At 43.7% G+C, this 20,942-nt stretch overlaps 1 protein-coding gene across 4 annotated transcripts in view; it reads left to right on the forward strand.

Moving 5' to 3' along the window:
* LOC138763427 (probable voltage-dependent R-type calcium channel subunit alpha-1E) overlaps positions 1 to 20,942 on the forward strand; it is a 252,290-nt gene that overhangs the window by 192,534 nt on the left and 38,814 nt on the right. For all 4 annotated transcript variants that reach the window (XM_069937538.1, XM_069937542.1, XM_069937541.1 and 1 more), the window contains exons 28-36: positions 1,477 to 1,678; positions 2,202 to 2,366; positions 5,315 to 5,425; positions 6,152 to 6,235; positions 7,674 to 7,790; positions 9,168 to 9,233; positions 9,342 to 9,433; positions 17,886 to 18,027; positions 19,608 to 19,735. In XM_069937538.1, coding sequence (XP_069793639.1) covers positions 1,477 to 1,678; positions 2,202 to 2,366; positions 5,315 to 5,425; positions 6,152 to 6,235; positions 7,674 to 7,790; positions 9,168 to 9,233; positions 9,342 to 9,433; positions 17,886 to 18,027; positions 19,608 to 19,735 — 1,107 coding nt within the window. The remainder of the gene's footprint in view (positions 1 to 1,476; positions 1,679 to 2,201; positions 2,367 to 5,314; positions 5,426 to 6,151; positions 6,236 to 7,673; positions 7,791 to 9,167; positions 9,234 to 9,341; positions 9,434 to 17,885; positions 18,028 to 19,607; positions 19,736 to 20,942) is intronic.

The following is a 20,942-nucleotide window of genomic DNA, read 5'->3' on the forward strand; positions in this document are numbered from 1 at the left end:
TTAGCACAATGCCATTACAGTGCCAATGACCCAGGTTCAAATGCACCACTCTCTGTAAAAAGTTTGTACGTTCTCCCCGTGACTGTATGGGTTTCCTCCAGATGCTCTGGTTTCCCCACAAGTTTTAAAGATGCACCGGGATTAGTTGGAATCATTGGTATTATGGGTGGATAGTGTAGTTTCATGGGCAAGAGGGACCTGTTACTGGGCTGCATTACTGAAATTAAATTCCCCAAAATCTACCCTGGGCTCAAGAAAAGAGAAAACAGTCAATCAAAATCTAATTATATATATTTCTAAAAAAAAACCATACATATAACATCAAGCAAAAATATTAAGGTGAGGCCAGGGAGTGGCAAAGTTTGCACCAAATTCTACCAATTAACATAATCTAATTACTTATAAAGCTATAACAGCAATCTTTTGCATATATGGAAACCAAATTTTCAAAAAAATATCGTATTTGTTCTTTAGATTATATCTAATCTTTTCTAAAGGGATGCAAGTTCGCATTTCACCATGCCATCTATCTAATACCAGAACCGTATCCAATTTCCATGAAACTGCTGTACATTTCCTGGCAGCTGCCGGCACAATTTTTAAAAATTCCTTTTAAAACCAATCCAATTTTAAATCTGGACTAATCTGTTATATCTTTGGCTTGGCTTCGCGGACGAAGATTTATGGAGGGGGTAAAAAGTCCACGTCAGCTGCAGGCTCGTTTGTGGCTGACAAGTCCGATGCGGGACAGGCAGACACGATTGCAGCGGTTGCAAGGGAAAATTGGTTGGTTGGGGTTGGGTGTTGGGTTTTTCCTCCTTTGCCTTTTGTCAGTGAGGTGGGCTCTATCCCCAAAAGAAACAGCATAGGGTTTCTCTGGATCTTAACACCTGTTACCTGTCGAAGAAAATCTATAAACTAGTCCAAAAAGAGTTCAATTTGGGGCATGTCCATGTACAGTGTAAAAAAAGTACCTATATCCTGTTTACATCGAAAACACTTATCCGAAATATCTAACTTCAGTCTATTATGTGTTACACAGTGTTTTATTTTATTGTACACTTTATATTTAAACAATATACTGACAGTTGTAAATGTTAGGATAATTAGGTCATAATTTATTATTTATAAGGTAATATCCAGTGTTGCTTTTACATTAGTCTATTTTTTTCTTGTTCTTTCTTCTTTTCTTTCTTTGGGGTTTTTTCTATGTCAGAGGGAGTGGGAAGGAAGAAAAATGATTTTTTTAAAAAAGCATGTATTGATTTTGATACATGGAAATTTTGGCTCAAAATTTACATGTGCCCATAAAATAAAATTTGGGGAAAAAAGAAAAAACAGCAAACCTTGCTGATATTTTCCATCCCCACATTTGTGTCCATGAGCTGCCCCTGTGGTGAAGGCTGAAGACTTTTTTATGAGGTGTGCATTTTGGAAGAAATCTTGTTAACATGCTGAACTCTTGTGTTCCGACAGGGTCCTGCAGCATTCCGTGGATGTGACTGAAGCTGACCAAGGACCGATCCCGGGCAACAGAATGGAAATGTCCATCTTCTACATTGTATATTTTGTGGTCTTCCCTTTCTTTTTCGTCAACATCTTCGTGGCCTTGATAATCATCACCTTTCAGGAGCAAGGAGACAAGATGCTGGAGGAAAGCAGCCTGGAGAAAAACGAGGTCCTCTTTGTCTTGACTCGTGCTCTCATGCGCGCTTTCTCTCCCTATATATCTCACACCCTCACCTTCTCTATATGTATTTCATGCTCTCTTTACACACACTCTTTTTCTCTCTCTCTCTTTCCCCTACACTTCCCCCTCCCCCCTCTTGAATTACATTCTCCACCAATCCATAATTCCCTTCCTCCGAGCTGTGTTACCAGGTTGGATCCACCCTTGACATGGGAGGAGGCAGAGTGTGATGACAGAGGAGCCTTTCTGTAACCAGAACTCTGCAATCAGTGATATTCCGCATCCCTCTTGTGCTGACCGTCCACGCAGCCAAGCACTGCCAAACGCTGTTGCTTGAGCTCTTCCATGATGCTTTGCGCTCCTAATGCCAAGTGCTCTCTCAGCAACATTATTGCTTGGTGTCTGAACCCAGCAGAGCAGGAGAATTGAGCAGCGCTAGGGAAAAGAGCTCTGAAGGGCTGTCCACCGTGCTTCTGGACTAGCTGTGATCTTGTCTGTGTTTTGTCTCCAGAGAGCCTGTATCGATTTTGCCATCAGTGCCAAACCTTTGACAAGGTACATGCCACAGAACCGGCAGACATTCCAGTACAGAGTGTGGCACTTTGTGGTGTCGCCTTCCTTTGAGTACACCATCTTGACCATGATCGCACTTAACACTGTGGTCCTCATGATGAAGGTAGGCAAGACCGCATGCTGAAAGCCTGTGCCATAGTGGGCATGCACTCCCAGAGTGCATGGATGCTATCCACTACATCTCGGCAATGCTTGCAGCTACCCTAAGTTAGCTTTGCTCCAACACATCTATTCTTTTCATCCCCATTAGGGACAGTCCAGAGGAGGCTTCCAAGAATGATCCTGGGGATGAGAAGGTTAAACTATGAGGAGCATTTGATGGTTCTGGGCCTGTACTTGCCAGAATGTGGTGCGCTGCAATGCAAACAAACAGGCACTAACAATGAAAGGCTTTAATTAGCTTAAAACTTGCACACCAGCTTCTGTATCCTTTCTGGCTCCACATGCTCTGCTCCTGCCCATGGGGCAGCGTGATCCTTTATGTGGGGCTGGTGATTTGCAGGGAGAAGGTGGAGCCAATCTCCCAGGTTACCTCCCTGCAGGTACAATAGATTGCCACCCTGCAGTAGCCAGTACAAGAGTGCAGACTGGCACAGCCATCACCGACAGTCCAGTGGTTGTATCACCACACAGAGTTTAGAAGGATGAGGGGGCATCTCATCGAAACCTACCAAATATGGAAGGGGCTAGATTGAAGTACTCCAGTTCTAATCTCCGGTTACAACACATGGTTAAAGTTGCAATGCAGGAAAACTGAAAGTAAATGTAGCGTTCATCAAGATTGTTTTGCATCTTGTAGCACTGGGTGGACCAGGGTGGACAGTGCTGGGTTCCACCCTGTGTGAAGTCCAACTGATCAACTCAATTCTAACACTGGGATAAGTCTTGTGTGGAGGGAGAGGACTTGGGTAATACATCTCACAAATACTTTATTTCTGTCCTCACTGAGAGGGCAGATAATGCTGTTGGTGTCACGAAAGTGGATAAGTGCAAAATATAATTTGTCACAATATATATGATACAAAAAGAAGGGTTCTGTGAGCATTCCAATGCATTATCTCTAACTCACACAGCAGTAGAAAGTAGAAAGGCAAGAGCTCAATTACAGGGTATAGAGACACAACGATAAAGATCACAAGAGTACTGATGTGAGATTCATTCAGGAGCCTGATGACTGTGGAGAAGGAATTGTTTGGTGCATATTATCACATTCTTGAATCATGTCCCCAATGGGAGGAGGGAAAAGAAAGTGCATCCAGGGTGTTATGGGTCCTTCAGTATGTTGATTGTCTTTCTAAGACAATGAGAGATGTCGATGGAGTCCGTGGAGGGAGGGAGGTTTCTGAGCAGCAGTCACCACCTTCTGTAGCTCATTTTGATCTTACACATCTCTATTAAGTCACCTCTGAGCCTCAATCAATCCAAAGAGAAAAGCCCAGGCTCACTCATCTTTTCTTCATGCAACATGTTCTTCAATCCAGGCAGCATCTTGGGAAATCTCTTCTGCACCCTCTCTAAAGGTTCCACATCCTTCCTGCTGCAAAAAAACTGGAGGAACTCATCAGGTCAGGCAGTGTCCATGGAGGTCGAGACCCTGTATTGGGAATGAGAGTGTTGGGGGAGGTAAAGTGAGGGAGAGGAGTGTGGCAGGGGCTGGTGAGTGTGGAGAAATAAACTGAACAGATAATTCTGGACAGAATTGAGTGATACTGGGCCCCAGACTGAACTGCTGGCTAACATACCCCATTGATATCTTGTAGCCATAACAAGCTGCGACTGGAAATGAGAATGATGATGAGTTTATTGGTGGCACAATTAGCGTAGCAGTTAGCACAACTCTGTTACACTGCTGAAGATCCAACTGCGCTGGGTAGGTCACGTCTCCAGAATGGAGGACCATCGCCTTCCCAAGATCGTGTTATATGGCGAGCTCTCCACTGGCCACCGTGACAGAGGTGCACCAAAGAAGAGGTACAAGGACTGCCTAAAGAAATTTCTTGGTGCCTGCCACATTGACCACCGCCAGTGGGCTGATATCGCCTCAAACCGTGCATCTTGGCGCCTCACAGTTCGGCGGGCAGCAACCTCCTTTGAAGAAGACCGCAGAGCCCACCTCACTGACAAAAGACAAAGGAGGAAAAACCCAACACCCAACCCCAACCAACCAATTTTCCCCTGCAACCGCTGCAACCATGTCTGCCTGACCCGCATCGGACTTGTCAGCCACAAACGAGCCTGCAGCTGACGTGGACATTTTACCCCCTCCATAAATCTTCATCCGCGAAGCCAAGCCAAAGAAGAAGATTACAGCACCAGCGACCAGATTCCAATCCACCACTGTCTGTAAAGAGTTTATACATTCTCCCTGTGTCTGTGTGGGTTTCCTCTGGGTGCTCCGGGTTCCTCCCACCTTCCAAAAATATACAGGGTTTCTCAGTTAATTAGTGTGTTTGCGCAGTATGGGCTTGTGGGCTAGAAGGGCCAGTTACCGTGCTCAATGTCCAAATATTAAAAAAACCATTAATGACATGCACATTGTGGAATGTACATTCACACCAAAATTCTTACTTCCTGCAGCTGGTCAGGTACCTTGGACAAACAAAACAAATGCAAGAGTAGAATGAACTAAATTAAAAATAGACAATAAATGCAAAAGAGATCATAAATATTCATAGTTATCCTATTGCAAAAAAAAGTGACAGCTACAATTCAGATGGTCTTGTGTCTTTTGTGGTGTCAGAGAAGTCCCTGATTCATCTAACTGGGGAAGGTTCAAGAGTATGATAGCTGCTGGAAAGAAACTGTTCCTGAACTGGGAATGTTAATGTCTTGACGTAATATCAACCACCAGTGTTCCTTTGCAATGGATTACCTTGACCACCCCAATGGTAAGACCAACCCTTACTAAGATGAATGGAAGTGGGTGGGATCCACTGCCCCATTTTTCTCTCTGTTGCTCAGGGAGTTTAGTCCAGGTTGAAATTGTTTAGAGGCTGGCATGTTGAATCAGTCGCATTGTCACCTGACTGCCTGTTTTCTCTCCTGTGGCAGCACCATTCTCCCCCGCCGGGCTTCGCAAGTGTACTGAAGCTGATGAACATCGCCTTCACCATAAGTTTTACACTCGAATGCATCCTCAAGATTATTGCCTTTGGATTCTTGGTGAGCACAGTTCTTTCTTTTGGGTGAAGCGATGTGGGGTGCGAAATGGTGTTAATGGCGCTGTTAGTGAAACAGTTAGAGTAATGCTGTTATCGTGCCAGTGACCTGGGTTTGAATCCACAGCTCTCTGTAAGGAGTTGGTACATTCTCCCCATGTCTATGTGGCTTTCCCTCTGGATTCTCTGGACTCCTCACCCATTCCAAAGACGCACGGGTTTGGTAGTTTAATTAGTCATGCGGGTGTATTTGAGAAGCATAGGCTCATGGGCCGGAAAGACCTGTGCCGTGCTGTATCCCTAAAATTTAAATAACATTTTTTAAAAAGAATCGGGCCAGGAATCTTGTGATGCCCAGGGTTGGGCACTGTGAACAGCAACACTTCACTCCAAGGAGCAGGTTGAGATGGACGATGCTCTCCTTCACCTGGTTCTCCTTGAAGGAAGTGTGAAGGCCTGATTGCATGGACTCGTTTTGCCTTTGGGGTGTTTTTGACCGGATTGAGTGAGGTAACCTTCAATGTGACCAAACCATAATGTGATAGGGTGGGCCAGAGAGTTGTGGTATTTTAACAAGGGGACAGCATGTGGATCCTGGGAAACACCAGCAATCGATTTTTGAGTGATTCCATCATCTCATAAGGCCTCAGGAGCAGCAGTTACTGCTTTGTGTTTACAGATCATAGAGACATTCAACACACTGACGTCTCTGTTGGTTGGTCCCTTACAGAATTACTTCCGAGACTCCTGGAACGTTTTCGACTTTGTGACGGTGGTGGGCAGCATCAGTGAGATCATTGTCACAGAATGCAATGTACGGTGCTCCAATGTCCTGCCCCATCACATGTGAATACTGTATGTGTGAGACCGCGTCCAATCACAACATGACTGGGTGTGGTGGGTGGCCGTGAATATAGAACATACAACAGTACAGGCTCGTCAGCCACAATGTTATACTAACCTTTCAAACCGACTCCACCACAATTTTACCCTTTCTTACATTACCCCATAAACCTCCATTTTTATTATGTACATGTATGTAAGAAAGATTATTTTAAATGTCTCCATTTTCACATCCTCCACCACCAACCCCAGCAATGTGTTCCAGGCACCCACCACTCGCTGTGTTAAAAAAAAAACGTTCCTCCACTCTCCTCCTTAAACAGATGTCCTCTGGTATTGCCCATTGCCATGCTGGGAAAAAAGGTGCTGCTTGTCCACCCTACCTAAGCCTCTCATAACCTTATACATCTTGACTAGGTCGCCTTTCATCCACCGTCGCTCCAAAGGAAAATCCCCTTCCACTCTCAATGTTGCCTCAGGACACATTCTCCAATCCAAGCAGCATCTTGGTCATTTTCTGTACCCACTCTAAGCTTTTACATCTTTCCTGCATTGGGATGACCAGAACTGAACACAATACTCCAAGTGTGGTCCAAAGAGCTTCAACATTACCTCACGGCTCTTGAACTCAATCTTGAACTCAAATTAAGGTCAGCACCTCGTACAGACTCAACCACCCTATCAACTTGCACAGCAACATTGAAGGATCTATGGACCTGGACACCAAGATCCCTCTGTTCCTCCACACTGAGAGGATCAACTGGAAGATAGTGAGACAGTGTGATTGTGAGTGAGTGAGTGCAAAAAGGGAAATTATAACAATGAGAGGTGTAACCTAGTGTGGGAGGGTATAAGGCTTGGGTGACTTTGAGAGAGGCACGCTCAAAAGACAGAGAGGGCACAGTCAGAATTGAATGTAAGTGGAGTACAGGTGAAAGTGGGTTTGAAAGTGACCAGCCAAAATTAGAGAGGGCACAATCATGTGAAAGAGGGAGGTGGAGAAAAGCAGATATCTTGGGTTGGGAGTTGTGAGGGTTCAGAGTGGGGGTTGCTCTGATAGTGACGGGAAGGAGGTCTACAGTGGAGGAGGAGCATCATGTGATGTGGTAGCTGTGATGGGATGGAGGGGAGAGGGTCTGAGGTAGAGAAGAGGAGCATCATGTGGAGTGGGGTCTGAGGTGGAGAAGTAGAGTTCCTGGGGTTCGTTGTTTTTCTGTTGTCAGCAGGCAGGTGGATCCCCCTGTGTTTCACTGGGGTAATAGGGCAGGGCCAGAATTATAAAGAATCCCTGAAGTGGAGCGTGGCCCATTACCTGGTAATGACAACGGTGATGGGGCAGAGCCTGATTGGGGCTGTAACACAGATCGTGAAAGGATTTCCTTTGATCTTTCACCGTTACTTCTCCACAGCTGAAGTTTGTGAACCTGAGCTTCCTGAAGCTGTTCCGTGCTGCCCGTCTGATCAAGCTGCTGCGTCAGGGCTATACCATCCGAATCCTCCTCTGGACCTTTGTGCAGTCCTTTAAGGTAGAGGTTTCTCCCAAACTCTTCCAGCCAAACCAAAACTAGATTAACATATTATGGGTAGCCTGGCCAAATGTCCGGTTTTAGGCTGGACAGTCCAGCTTTTGAGCCCTCTGTCCTGCGTCCAGTGACACCTTGAGCCAGATGTTAATTTGTCCTCCATTTGGGGGTGTAGGCCCTACACCCCCAAATAGAGGACAAATTAAAAGGCAGAAAGGGTACTTGTTAAATGCAGCAGGCATAAGTGCCGGCCAGCACATGCGCAACAAGGGGAAAGTGTGACAGTGGCGCCACACTCACAGAGTTTCTGACGCTGCCCATGCATGTCCTCCATTTTGTTAAGTTTGAAATGGCCATGTTAATTATCGGTGTATTTAGGTGGCTCAGGTCCATGGGCTGGAAAGGCCTGTTACAAAAAGCAATCAGCAAAGTGCTCAGGCCCAATATGACCACTGCCTTTTACTTCCTATAGATGCTGCATGGCCTTTTGCGGTTATCAAGCACTTCTGTTCACTGGACCCCATCACCTGTAGATTTGTTGCCTCCATTTGACTGCTCCACTGTGGTCTCATCAAGCAGTGCCTTCCTTGAAGAAGTTCTCCTCTCTCCAAAGGGAGATCTGTGAGACGCTCTCCCTGCTCCCCCTCTGTTACCCCTGCTGCTATAAAGCTCAACAACCCTAACCCAAACTTATTTTCACAGCTACAAGTCCTTCCTAGCCTGTTTCAGTGCTATATCTTTCAGTTAAAAAAAAACTAAACATTTGGAGCCCATTTTGCACACTCGTAGCAGTCACTTCATCGCCCCTTCAGAATTGATTCAAAGGTTCATGGCCTCTGTCTGACACAGTGCCTTGCTTCCCTTTCCCCAGTCTTGCACATTGTTCCGTGTTCTGGCTTTCTGAGTGAGCGTTGAGAGTGAGGCACGTTAAGATATTAATGGACAGGTGAAAACTCGACACACGTTTTAGATAATTGTGTGGCAACTGGATCTGTGCATGGTTCAATTCTATTACCTGTGCACTGCCTCCCATATCGCCTCCCTTACCGATATGAGAGCTGTCATCAGAGCAGCAGAAATATTATTGCACTTAAGAAGTGTTGGTTCTCATGCTAATTTGGAGAGGGAGGAGGTGCAAGGGGATTTTTTAAGCAATTCCAATGATAAGGCAAACAGAAAAGCTGACAGAGCCTTGTAGCTCCAATAACCCGTTCAATCCCGAATGGGAAATAAGAAGAGGAATTGGACTGGTAGAAAAGCTCTGAAATCAAGCTCCCTCTCAATGATCATTAACAACAAGAGCTTTGAGTCTCACTGAATACTCTCCATCTTCTGATAAGTCTTGTGGCGTTTGTGATCAGACAATGTTCTCCTCCATAGGCTCTTCCGTACGTCTGCCTCCTGATTGCAATGCTGTTCTTCATTTATGCCATTATCGGAATGCAGGTGGGCCTCTCTGTTATACAGGAGCTTTAACCTATCAACACAATGGTGTGTGTGTGTTCTGTATGCTGACAGATTCTCTGCTTACAATCTTTCCCTGGATTTATATAGCTTTTTGGGAATATCGGCCTGGATGACCACACTCCCATTAATCGGCACAACAACTTCCACACCTTCTTCAATGCTCTGATGCTGCTATTTCGGTGAGTCCTTCCCAGTGATGAGAATCAATGCAGCCAGTTCCAATCTGAATTTGACTGTTGTATGCCATTTTCACACTTAGCTCTGTAAAAGATGAGTTACCACTAAAAACCTTGCTGTCATCTTTATCGGTCAGGCATATGAAGTTACCTATCAGCTTTCTAATGATAAGCTGGTGTTCTAGTCTCTTTGGGGGCCCCAGGCATATGGGCCCAAAGGGCCTGTTACCATGCTGTACCCTAAATTTAAAATTCTGTGAAACAGTGGATCACTATTCTGGAGTTAAAGTGCGCTTGAAATAGTTCTCGTTGGTAAAATGTGGGATATGTACTTGATGCATAATGAAATGAAGTGTTTTAGAATATGATTTCAGCAATCGAAAAAAATTATCTAAATTAAAAACCTAATAAAAGTTAGGGTGCAACTGAATTGAATTGTTTAGAAATACTTGTACCAACAGTCAATTAAAAACTTAATTCTGCATGCTATCCAAGCAAGTTAACCCATACGTACAGGTTTTTCAATAATAAAATTAAAATGTAGGGTGCCGTTTTCTCATTGTTGGTGTGGGAGCATGAGGAAGGTAACAGACAAATCCGCCATCAAGCGTGGTCTGTGGACACCTTAAGGTTGCTTTGTGAGAATAATGTGCAGGCAGCAAAGCCTGACTTGCTGTGGGTAAAGAAGACAAAACCCATGGCCTTGAGAGTGTACTACCCACAGTCAGAGATGGGTGGTATCTCAGCAGAGCAAAGAAAGGAGAGACAACGGGAAATGGGGTTGTGGCAACTTGGAAACGAATGTTGTGGTCACAGAGTACAAGAAGTGGAACTGGAATGATCTTAGTGGTGGAACGACCCGAGTTCTAGAATGCCTTTGCCACGTTACTGCAAATCTTCCAAAGAAAACATGAAGGTGATTTAACACATGCCTACCTTTAAGCTTGGGGAAAAACCCAACACCCAACCCCAACCAACCAATTTTCCCCTGCAACCGCTGCAACCGTGTCTGCCTGTCCCGCATCGGACTTGTCAGCCACAAACGAGCCTGCAGCTGACGTGGACATTTACCCCCTCCATAAATCTTCGTCCGCGAAGCCAAGCCAAAGACCTTTAAGCTACACACCTCCTCTAAAGGGCTCCTATCTGGTAAGAATCTGCCACACACCCAGTAAGCTGAGGCCAGAAGTGAAAGGGGAGAGGATCTGAGCACAAAATAAGGATGTAATTCCAGAGTTAGATAGCATGGTGAGTCCTCTTTGATTTCCTACCTTAAAAAGGATATATTTCCAGTGGAAGCAATACATCAAATATTCTCCAAACAGGAAACTGCTAATGCTGGAAGCTGGAGCAGGCCTCTTCCTGCTGAAGGAACTCAGTGGGTCAAGCGGCATCAGAGGGAGAAAAAGAAGGGGCGACTTTTCTAAGTCCTGATGAAGGGTCCCGGCTTCAGACATCATTCATTGTCTCTCAATGTCGCTGCTCAACCCACTGAGTTCCACCAGCAGAGAGCGTTTGGCTTTTGGTTCCTGGAATGAGAAGTCGTCCATGTAAGGAGGAGCTCAAAAAAATAAGAGATGACCTCATTGAAACGTACAAACTCTTCAGGCTGGAATAGCTAAATGGCCAACTCCTGCTTCTTTTTAAAACATGAAACAAGACAGCAACAGGCCTTTCAGCCCACTATGTCTGTGCTGAACATGATATCCAAATTAAACTAAATCTGCTCCATGCACATGATCCATATCCCTCCATTCCCTACATATTCATATGTGTATCTAGAAGCCTCTTGCACACTGCTATTGTATCTGCTTCCACCACAACCCTTGGTAGCCTGTTCCAGACACCCACCACTCTCTGTGTCAAATCCTTGCCCGGCACATCTCCTTAAACCTTACCCCCATCACCTTAAATGCTTGACCTTCAGTGTTTGATAATTTTTACCCTTGGGGGAAAAAGATTCTGACTGTCTACCCTATCAACATTCATAATTTTATAAATGACTATCAACTCTCCCTTCAACCTCCAACACTCCAGATAAATACTTAGTATGCCTTATGAAAATAAAATGGTCAAAGAGAAAGTATGTAATTGGGCCAGACAGGTTTATGAACTGAAAGGGCCGGTTACTGTGCTGTATATCTAAATTTTTTTAAAAATTAAGATTCATCATGATAACAGGTCCTTCCAGCCAACGAGACCACACCGTCAATCAAACCCATGAGACCAATTAACCTACTAAACCCCTCCATCATTGGAATGTGGTAGGGAACCGGAGCATGTGGAAGAAACCCATGTGGTCACGGGGAGAATGCACAAACTCCTTTCTAACCCGGTCACTGGCACTGCCACGATGCTAACCATGCAGCCCAAACTTTAGAATTCAAAGTTCATAAAATGAACATCAAAGAAACCTTAATGGTAACAGAGTATTACTTATTCATCACAGAGTCTTAGGGAAGTGCCTGTCACCCATTCTGGCAGTCCTTGGCCTGATGCCCCAGTATTGCCTTCCCAAGGGAAGTAAGTCAGTAACTGTAGGATGGACAGGTGGAATGATCCCCTCTGTTTCAGGCCCTCTGCATACAATTTTCCCAGTAAATGTCACAAAAGGAGGGAAAGAGACCAATGATTGCCTCAGCAGTTCGTAAAATCCTCAACATGGTCTTGCGGTCTGATGCCTTGCAGCTTACGAACTCGCGCAATGAGGCAGCCAGTTTGGGTTTGTGTAAATCGTTAGCTCAGCCACAATTGCAGAATTGCAGGAAGGAAAATGGCAGCACACTTGGTTTCAGTGGCCTCTCCTGCTCCAAACAATAGTGGGATCTTTTGTTCTGTTCGTCTTCTCTGGATCGGTTGACAAGACAAAGGAGATGATTGTGGACTTCAGGAAGACAGTTGACCACTCTCCACTGCACATCAATGATTCTATCATGGAAAGAGTGAAGTGCACAAAGTTCTTTGATGTGTACATAAAGGATGACCTATCCTGAATCACAACACCTCCTCACTGGGCAGGAGGTTGAGGAGGGCAAGGCTACCGGACCTCAACTTGACAACATTATACATGAGACTCTCCTGTCTGGCTGCATCATTGTGTGGAACAGTAGCTGCAAAGCATCAAACTGGAAATCAACACAGAGAATCGTCAAAACGACTTAGAATATCACTGGGGTTTCCTTTTCCTCAGTTGACGGTTGTTTCATCTTGTACTTTTATGTGCGAGTTCTTAAGACAACACATGGATGAAGGGAAAGGTTCTTTTCTTTAACGTTGTTATGAACAGCACCATGAGGCATGCCATGAGGCTGCAAGTTTCCGTTACAGCTCCAACATACAGTATATCTTGCTCTGTATCAGCCCCTGGTGGCAGCCAAGTGTAATCAAATGGTAAGGCATTGCTAGTTGCTTTGCAAACATGATCACTATCATTACATCTCCCCTTCTTAAAACAAAAGTAGCTTACTTTTAACTAACATGTTTTCTTTGTATAACTCTGCAATTTTAACTTTAAAACCAAAAACTTACATTTTCATTATTATCAACATTGTTAATATTTTTTAAACTTGTTTTGTGTGTTCACATTTACATACACTAAAACTTGAAGAGCGAATAAGATAGCACAACTTCATTCTATAACAGGGGTCTTTAAATTTGCTCATTGAGTCTCTTTGGAGGATTCAAGTGTCTTGACAATCTCCTGATTGATTGTCCTTGAATCTGAGTGGTTGCCTCAGACGATGTCTTCTCAGATGTGCATTCAGGTTGTTCAATAGTATCTGTTTTTCCATCTACTGTGGCTGGTCCCATTTGAAGGTCTCTATGATTTCTTTGCAGAACAGCACCTTCATCTGTCTGAATGGTGTATGATCTTGGGTGGACTTCACTAAGGACAGTTCTCTTCTGAGTCCATAAGTTTGCTTTGTCTTTTAGCCTTACTTGGTCACCAATGCAAAGTTCTGGTAGGGTTTTTGTTCCTCTGTCAAAGTAATACTTTTGCTTTTCTTTCTTTTGTTCTTTTAACTTCCTCACTTTCTCCCCCTCTTTTGATTTTAGTAAGTTCTCCTGAATGGGTAGGTTTGATCTTAGCCTACATCCCATAAGGAGTTGTGCTGATGACATACCACACTTGAGTGGCATTATGCAGTATACTAGCAGGCTCTGTTAAAAGTCGGTTCCACTGTCTTTTGCCTTGTTCATCAGTCTTTTCACTGTCTGTACTGATTTTTCCACTAGATCATTGGACTGTGGAAAATGACGACTTGACATGGTGTGTACAAAGTCCCACTCTTTGGCAAACTGTCGGAACTTGAAATTGCAAAACTTGGGTCTATTGTCTGTGAAGACCTCACTTGTCACGCCATGTCTGGAGGATATGGCTTTCATACCTGTTATTACAGCATCTGCAGTGGTGGTGTTCAGTTTACACACCTCTGGATACAGGGAGTAATAGTCTTTGACTATCAGATAGTCCCTCCCTTGACATTCGAATAGGTCAACGCCTACTTCTGGTAAGGTCTGTATGGTGCTGGGTGTGGCTTTAGTGGTTCTGCAGGATTGCTTGCTTGATATTTCCAGCAAATTATACAGTTTAATACTTCATTTGTTCTATCATTGTTGATTCTTGGCCAGTACATCATCTCTTGTGCCCTTTTCTTATACTTTTTGATTCCGAGATGTCCTCCATGGATCCTTTTTAGCATCTCTTTTCTCAGACTCTTTGGGATAAGGATTTTGCTTCCTTTGTAGATGATGTCTTCAACCACTGATAGTTTCGCCATGCAGCTTCAGTACGCTGCAACATCAGGTGAGCAGTCCTGCTTCATGTTGGGCCACTCATCCAAGATGTTTTTTCTCAGTTGTCTCAGTGTTTCATCTTTGTTTGTCTCTGACTTTATGAGCTCCATTTTTGCATCTGATATGGGCAGTGCACTTGTAATCATGTCCACAAAGGCATTCATGTATTCATCCATTTTGGTGTTTGCGGGCTCTCTCGTGTCAACAGATCTCACCAAAATGTCTGCTGTGTACATTAGCTTACCCAGAGTGTATGGTACATTCAGTGTATAGTGTTGTAGCCTCATCATCATTCTTTGTATTCTAATTGGACATTCATTTAATGTATTTTGGAACAATGCAATCAAGGGCTTATGGTCAGTCTCTACACTAATTGCTTGTCCTGACACAAACTGATGAAAACTTTCACAGGTGTATGTGATGCTGGGCAGTTCCTTTTCAATTTGAGCATAATGTGTCTCCGTGTCTGTCATTGAGTGTGATGCATCCACAATGGGTTGCCAGTCACCATATTTCTGCAAAAGAACCTCACTGAGCCCACTATGTGATGGATCTGATGATATCTTGATGGATCTTGCTGGGTTGTAAAATCTCAGAACTGGTTCCTCTGTGAGCAGTTTCTTTAGTTCGCTCCATGACTTTTCATGTTCATGATCCCATTCCCGTTCAATGTTCTTTTCTGTTCGTCTTCTTCAATGGAGCCATCTTTTCTGAGAGGTTAGATATGAATTTACCCACATAGTCGACCATTCCATCAAACCACTGTACATCCTTTTTGCATCCTTTGGCATGTTCCAAATGGTTGACACCTTTCTGGGATCTGGTCTGATGCCCTCACTGCCAATAATATTTCCTACATATGTTAGCTCTGTCACCCCGAGCTGGCATTTCTCTCCATTCAACTTCAGATTTTCTTTCCTTGTTGCTTCCAACACTTTCCTTAGTCTCTCATCGTGCTCCATTCTCTTGGTTCCCCATATTAAAATGTCATCCATTGAGGTATCAACTCCATCCAGGTGCTCATAGACCACATGGATAGTTTTATAATAAATCTCAGGAGCTGAGGCAATTCCAAATGGTAATCTTAGGAATCTGTATCTGCCAAATGAACGATTGAATGTGCGCAGTCTTGAACTTGCTTCATCCAATTTCAACTGCCAAAATCCTGATGATGCATCTAACTTGCTGACATGATTTCTTCATGCGTCGGAAGCTTAAAGTGTTCTCTTTTTATTGCTCTGTTTAGATCTCTTGGATCCAGGAAAATTCTAAGCTTTCCATTCTTTTTGTCCACAACAATGAGTGAACTCACCCACTCCCAACTCTGCTTTTAGTTGCTTTTGAAGCACAAATGGAACTTTTCTACATGGATGTATTATCAGTGGCACACGTTTATCCACTCTGATCATGTGTTCTCCTGGAAGGCAGCCTAGACCCTGAAATAGCTCATTGTACTCTTTCACGAGTTCATCATAGACTGTCTCTCCTTCGCCTTCCACTACGAGGACTCTTTTTACCAGGTTCACAGGCTGCTAAATCTAGTATGGCCTGTACATCCTTTGGTACCACGATGAATGTTAGCATGTGCTCTTTGTCCTTGTGTTTCAATTTGACCATCCATTCTCCTTGCACTGGTATATCAGTACCTGAATATCCTGTCACCTTTATTTTTGTTCCATACATCTTTGGTCTGGGTCTAATCTTCTTAAAATCAATCTCTGATATTACATTGATTTGTGCCACAGTATCCAATTTAACTAAAATGTATATGTCATTCACTTTTACTCTCAACATCCAGTCTCTGTTTTCTTTCTTGTTTTCAGTCACAATTTCTACATAGAATTCCTCTATCTCCCTTTCATCTACTGCATGAACCTTGCTTTGTTCCACTTGGTTCCTACAGCAATGGGCATAGTGGTTGCTTTTGTTGCACATATTGCATGTTTTATCATATGCTGGACACTTATTTGGTAGGTGTTGTGTACTGCATCGACGACATGTCTTTGGATTGTCCCTTTCATTTTTGTGGCTGGCCACGCCTCTCTTTCCACTTTGGCACGCTTTTTATTAAACAGTTTATGTCTGTCCTTGCTGCATCCACATTGCAGCTAGTTTCACTGAACAGCTCTTTTGCCTGTGTTTTTACAGTTTCTGCAGCTCTACAGAGTGCTATGGCTTTTTCCAGGTCTAGATTTTGCTCTCTTAGCAGTCTTTCCCTTAGACTATTATCTGGAATACTACACACAAGTTCACCTTTTATCAGCGAGTCACTCAGTCCATCAAATTCACACGTTTTGCTTCTGTTTCTCAATTCAGTCACATACTGATCAATACTTTCTTCTGTTTTCTGTACACATGAAAAATTTGTGCTTCTCAAGTGTCACATTATATTTAGGTATGCAGTATGCCTCAAACTGTTCCATTATTTTTTTGAGTTTCATTTTGTCTCCTTCAGCAGCAAATGTGAAGTTATTATACACCTCCAGGGCTGCTTCACCCACAACATGCAAGAAAACTAATGCTTTAACTTTATCACCTTTCTCGTCAGCTCCAACTGCCACTAAATACAATCCAAAATGCTGTTTAAATCTGTTCCAATTTTCAGCCATATTACCTGTCAGCTGAATTTTCACTGGTGGATGTAATCCTTCCATTTTTCTCTTTGCTAGCTTCTCTTCATTGATCAGTTGCTGACTTTAGATTTTACCTTTTAAAGTATTTCTTTCTAATTTCCTTTATCCCACTTCTGACACCATGTTTCTTCTTGTATTTGAATTTGAGAGTTCTTAGACAATACATGGATGAAGGAAAAGGTTCTTTACTTTAAAGTTGATGTAAACAACACCATGAGGCTGCAAGCCTCCATTACAGCTCCAGCATCCTGGGTTGTTCTACGTCAGTCCCTAGTGGTAGCCAAGTATAATCAAATGGTAAGGCATTTCGAGTTGCATTGCAACCATGATCACTATTTTTACAATAATCACTGGGAGTTTTGCCCAAATGGGGCTCAAATAATTATTGTGGACACTTTACATCCAGCACACAGAATCTTTGATCCACTACCATCAGTAAAGAGGTACAGGAGCATCATAATCAGGACTGCCAGGCTGGGAAATAGCTTCTTCCTGTTGATGAACAGAATCCTACAACCTTGAGTCTCTTAGAATATTCTGGAATATTTATACTGTACATAGTTATTTTATATTATATTTTTATTTATATATGTAATATGTGCTATGTATTATGTATGTATGTATGTATGTATGTATGTATGTATGTATGTGTGTGTACCATGGTCTGGAGAAACACTGTTTCATCTGATTGTACAGTCAGATGATAATGAACTTGAATTGCATAACACCATACTTTGGAAAGGATGTGAAGGTCCTGGAGAGAATGCAGTCAATATTCAAAGCAAAGATTGAAGGGGATGGGGAATCCATTCACCATGTTGGTCAAGAAAAGCTGGGGTTGTTCATCGAGCAAAATAAATTGAGGGTGCTGCTAAACTGGACCTGGTCACAACTGCAGAGACAGAGAGAAGCTGTTCCCATTAGTGATGCTGCAAGAACCTGGGAATACAGATCTAAAATGCTGGACAAAAAGTGGAGGGGAAATCTGTATTTCTGCCAATACTAACAGGCTATGTTCTCTGCAGGAGTGCGACTGGGGAATCGTGGCAGGAGATCATGCTGGCTTGTCTGAGTGGGAAAGAGTGCGAGGGGACCAGGGAGCCCAGCTGTGGCACAGATGTTGCTTATTTTTATTTTGTATCCTTCATATTCCTCTGCTCATTTCTCGTAAGTGGCAACCAGAGCAATAAGAAATCTGTAGAATGTCATCAGAAAGCACACAATGCAACATCCAGTCATTTGTAACTATCAGAATAATTCTCTGGTCCTGTTAGCACCTTGCCCTTGGTATTCAAAATCTTTCGGCCCTCAGTCAGGGATCCCTACTTGCTTTTAATCACCTTTGCCTCTGTGTATAAGGCTCTCACTTCAGTATCTTTTCAGGTCTATTTCCCATTTCGAACTTGGAGTTTATGGTACTGATGCTTGTGAGATACATTGAGGTGCCTCTGCATTGCCCTTTGATATGGCTTGAATTACAAATGGCAGAGGTATCCTGGCTCAGGTATCTCTTAAACATCACTACAACAGGGGAAGGATTGGTATTGTCTCTTGAAAGGGGCACTCAACATATGCATCAAAAGTCATGTAGAATGAAACACACACACACCCCAATACTTTATCTGGTGTTATGGTGAATATATATATCCCTCAAACGAAATCACACAAATCACATTATTATTTGCTGATCATAAATTGGGGTGATGTCTTGTGTATTGAAACACTTTAAAAAGAATTTAATTCTCTGTGAAACATTTGGAGTGGACCTGAAGTTGCAAGTTGTTTTATATAATTGAAAGTCTTTATTTTAATTTGTAATCTCCAAACCACTTTCTGCCTTTTTGTTTCTTTAATTCTACCATTCCAAAACATAACAATACTATTTTAGTCTTCATTCAGTATATGCACACAGATCTTAAGTTTCAAACTCAACCATGATTATTTCTGTCTACGATACAGACAAGCCCTTGGGAAGCCACCCCAAGGAAATCCACCAAGGTGCCTGTGAGCACACTGCCATCTTTTTCCAGGGTCCCACTGGCATGCATATAACCTTGGAAGAGGAGAAGTCAGTTAGTCCAGGCAAAATCCTCAACTTCCTGCTGTGCCTGGACCCAAGGACAGCCACCTTGGCCAGACTCATTACGGGACTGATGAGGACATCGCTCAACTGATCCTCCTCACACAAACCCCCACCACCACCCTTATACTGGGTGCCCAAAGTGTGGGGCAGACTTGAGGCATGGCTTGGTTCCAGCTCATATAATCCATGTGAATGTGAAGCACAGTCTCATCTAAACCGCAAAAGTGAAAGGTATCTGTTGAGGGCATGAATCGACTCACAAAGCACTGCTTTAAGCAGCAGCCTCCACTCCAGCTCCCCAATGTAAAGGGGAAGTACCTTCCCTTCACCTCTGGTGTATGGTTCTTCCTGCACACAATGTGTCAGAGCTGCAGTCGAAGAGAGCAACGCATTCCACTGCTAGTGATCAAGTGTAATACTCTACCCAAGGCTGCAATGCCAGGGGTCTTGGTGATTGCTGAACTGCAGCCAGTCAAGAGAGACTCCGAGAACCCAGAGATCACTCACCCCTCGATCTCCCTTATGGGGGTCAGCCTACCATAAATTTAACTCTTGATTTCAAGTGACTGGAGCAGGTCTTGAGCAGGATGAACCTCTGCGCCCCCACCACCCCCTCTCCACCAATCCCCTACATCAAGACGATGATCACCCGTTTGTCTTACAGATGCTGAACCTGTTTGTGGCCGTCATCATGGATAACTTTGAGTACCTGACCCGGGATTCATCCATCTTGGGCCCACATCACTTGGATGAGTTTGTACGTGTCTGGGCGGAGTACGACCGAGCTGCGTGGTAGGTGTCCTGCCCTGAACCATGCATTAATGTTGTGAGGCAGGCCAAGTCATGTGGCAGGAGGAGGAGCAGCATTCTGCTCATCATAGGAGGTTCCAGCTTCAAGCCACTGGCACTGCTACATGGTCTGTGATAGTTCATTTCACTTTCCTGTCTGACACCTTTACTTTGACACAGGTCCCTCCCTCAACCTCAACTAGTGTCCCTCAGACCTTTTCACTCAGGGGGAATAATATATCAATAACTGGGGTCCCTCACAGAAGGGTGTTAACCATGCAATAACTGAGGTCCCTCTCACTCAGGAGGATATACTCTCCCACCCACATGCAGATACAATCCACCCACACGCAGATACACTCCTCCCTCATGTACACTCAGACACTCTCCCTCACCTATAGACACATTCTCCCTCACATATAGATATGTTCCAACTCCTACAGAATTGGAATTTATTATCATGAACAAGTCATGAAAGTGTTCTGTGGCAGCATCATAGAGCAAACATTCATATTATACTATATATTAAAAAAAGTGCACTAAAGGTAAGGCAGTGTCTTTGGTTCATTGATTATTCAGGAATCTGATAGCAGCTGGGAAGAAGCTGTCCTTGTTCCATTGAGAGCTCATCTTTAGGCTCCTGTAGCTTTTTTCTGATGGTAGCAGTGAAGATGGTATGGTCTGGGTGGTGGGGGTCCTTGAAGATAGAGGCTGCTTTTTTTTAAGACACCACCTCATGTAGACATCCTCAATGGAGTAAATTCTGGTGCCTGTGATATCACAGAACAAATTAACAACCCTCTGAAGTTTAATGTCCTGAGAGTTGGTGCCTCCATATCAGGCAGTGATACAATTAGTCAGACTGCTCTCCACGGTACACCTGTAGAAGTTTACGAAAGTCTTCAGTGACATACTGAACTGCCCCAGACACCTCACAAATAAAGCCACTGGCATGCCTGCTTTATGATTGCTTCAATGTGAGGCTCCAGGACAGATCCTCAGAGATGTTGACACCCAGGAATTTGAAGTTCTTGACCCTCTCCCCTGCTTGAGGCCTCAATGAGGACTGGGTCGTGTTCCCCAACTTCCTCCTGAAGTCCACAATCATCTCCTTGGTTTTGCTGATGTTGAGCGCAAGGTTATTGTCATTACACCATTCAATAAGATGATCCATCTCCCTCCTGTATGCTTCCTCATTGCCGTTTGTGAT

The sequence above is a fragment of the Narcine bancroftii genome, chromosome 5 (genome assembly GCF_036971445.1).
Source record: "Narcine bancroftii isolate sNarBan1 chromosome 5, sNarBan1.hap1, whole genome shotgun sequence".
NCBI classification, from domain to species: domain Eukaryota; kingdom Metazoa; phylum Chordata; class Chondrichthyes; order Torpediniformes; family Narcinidae; genus Narcine; species Narcine bancroftii.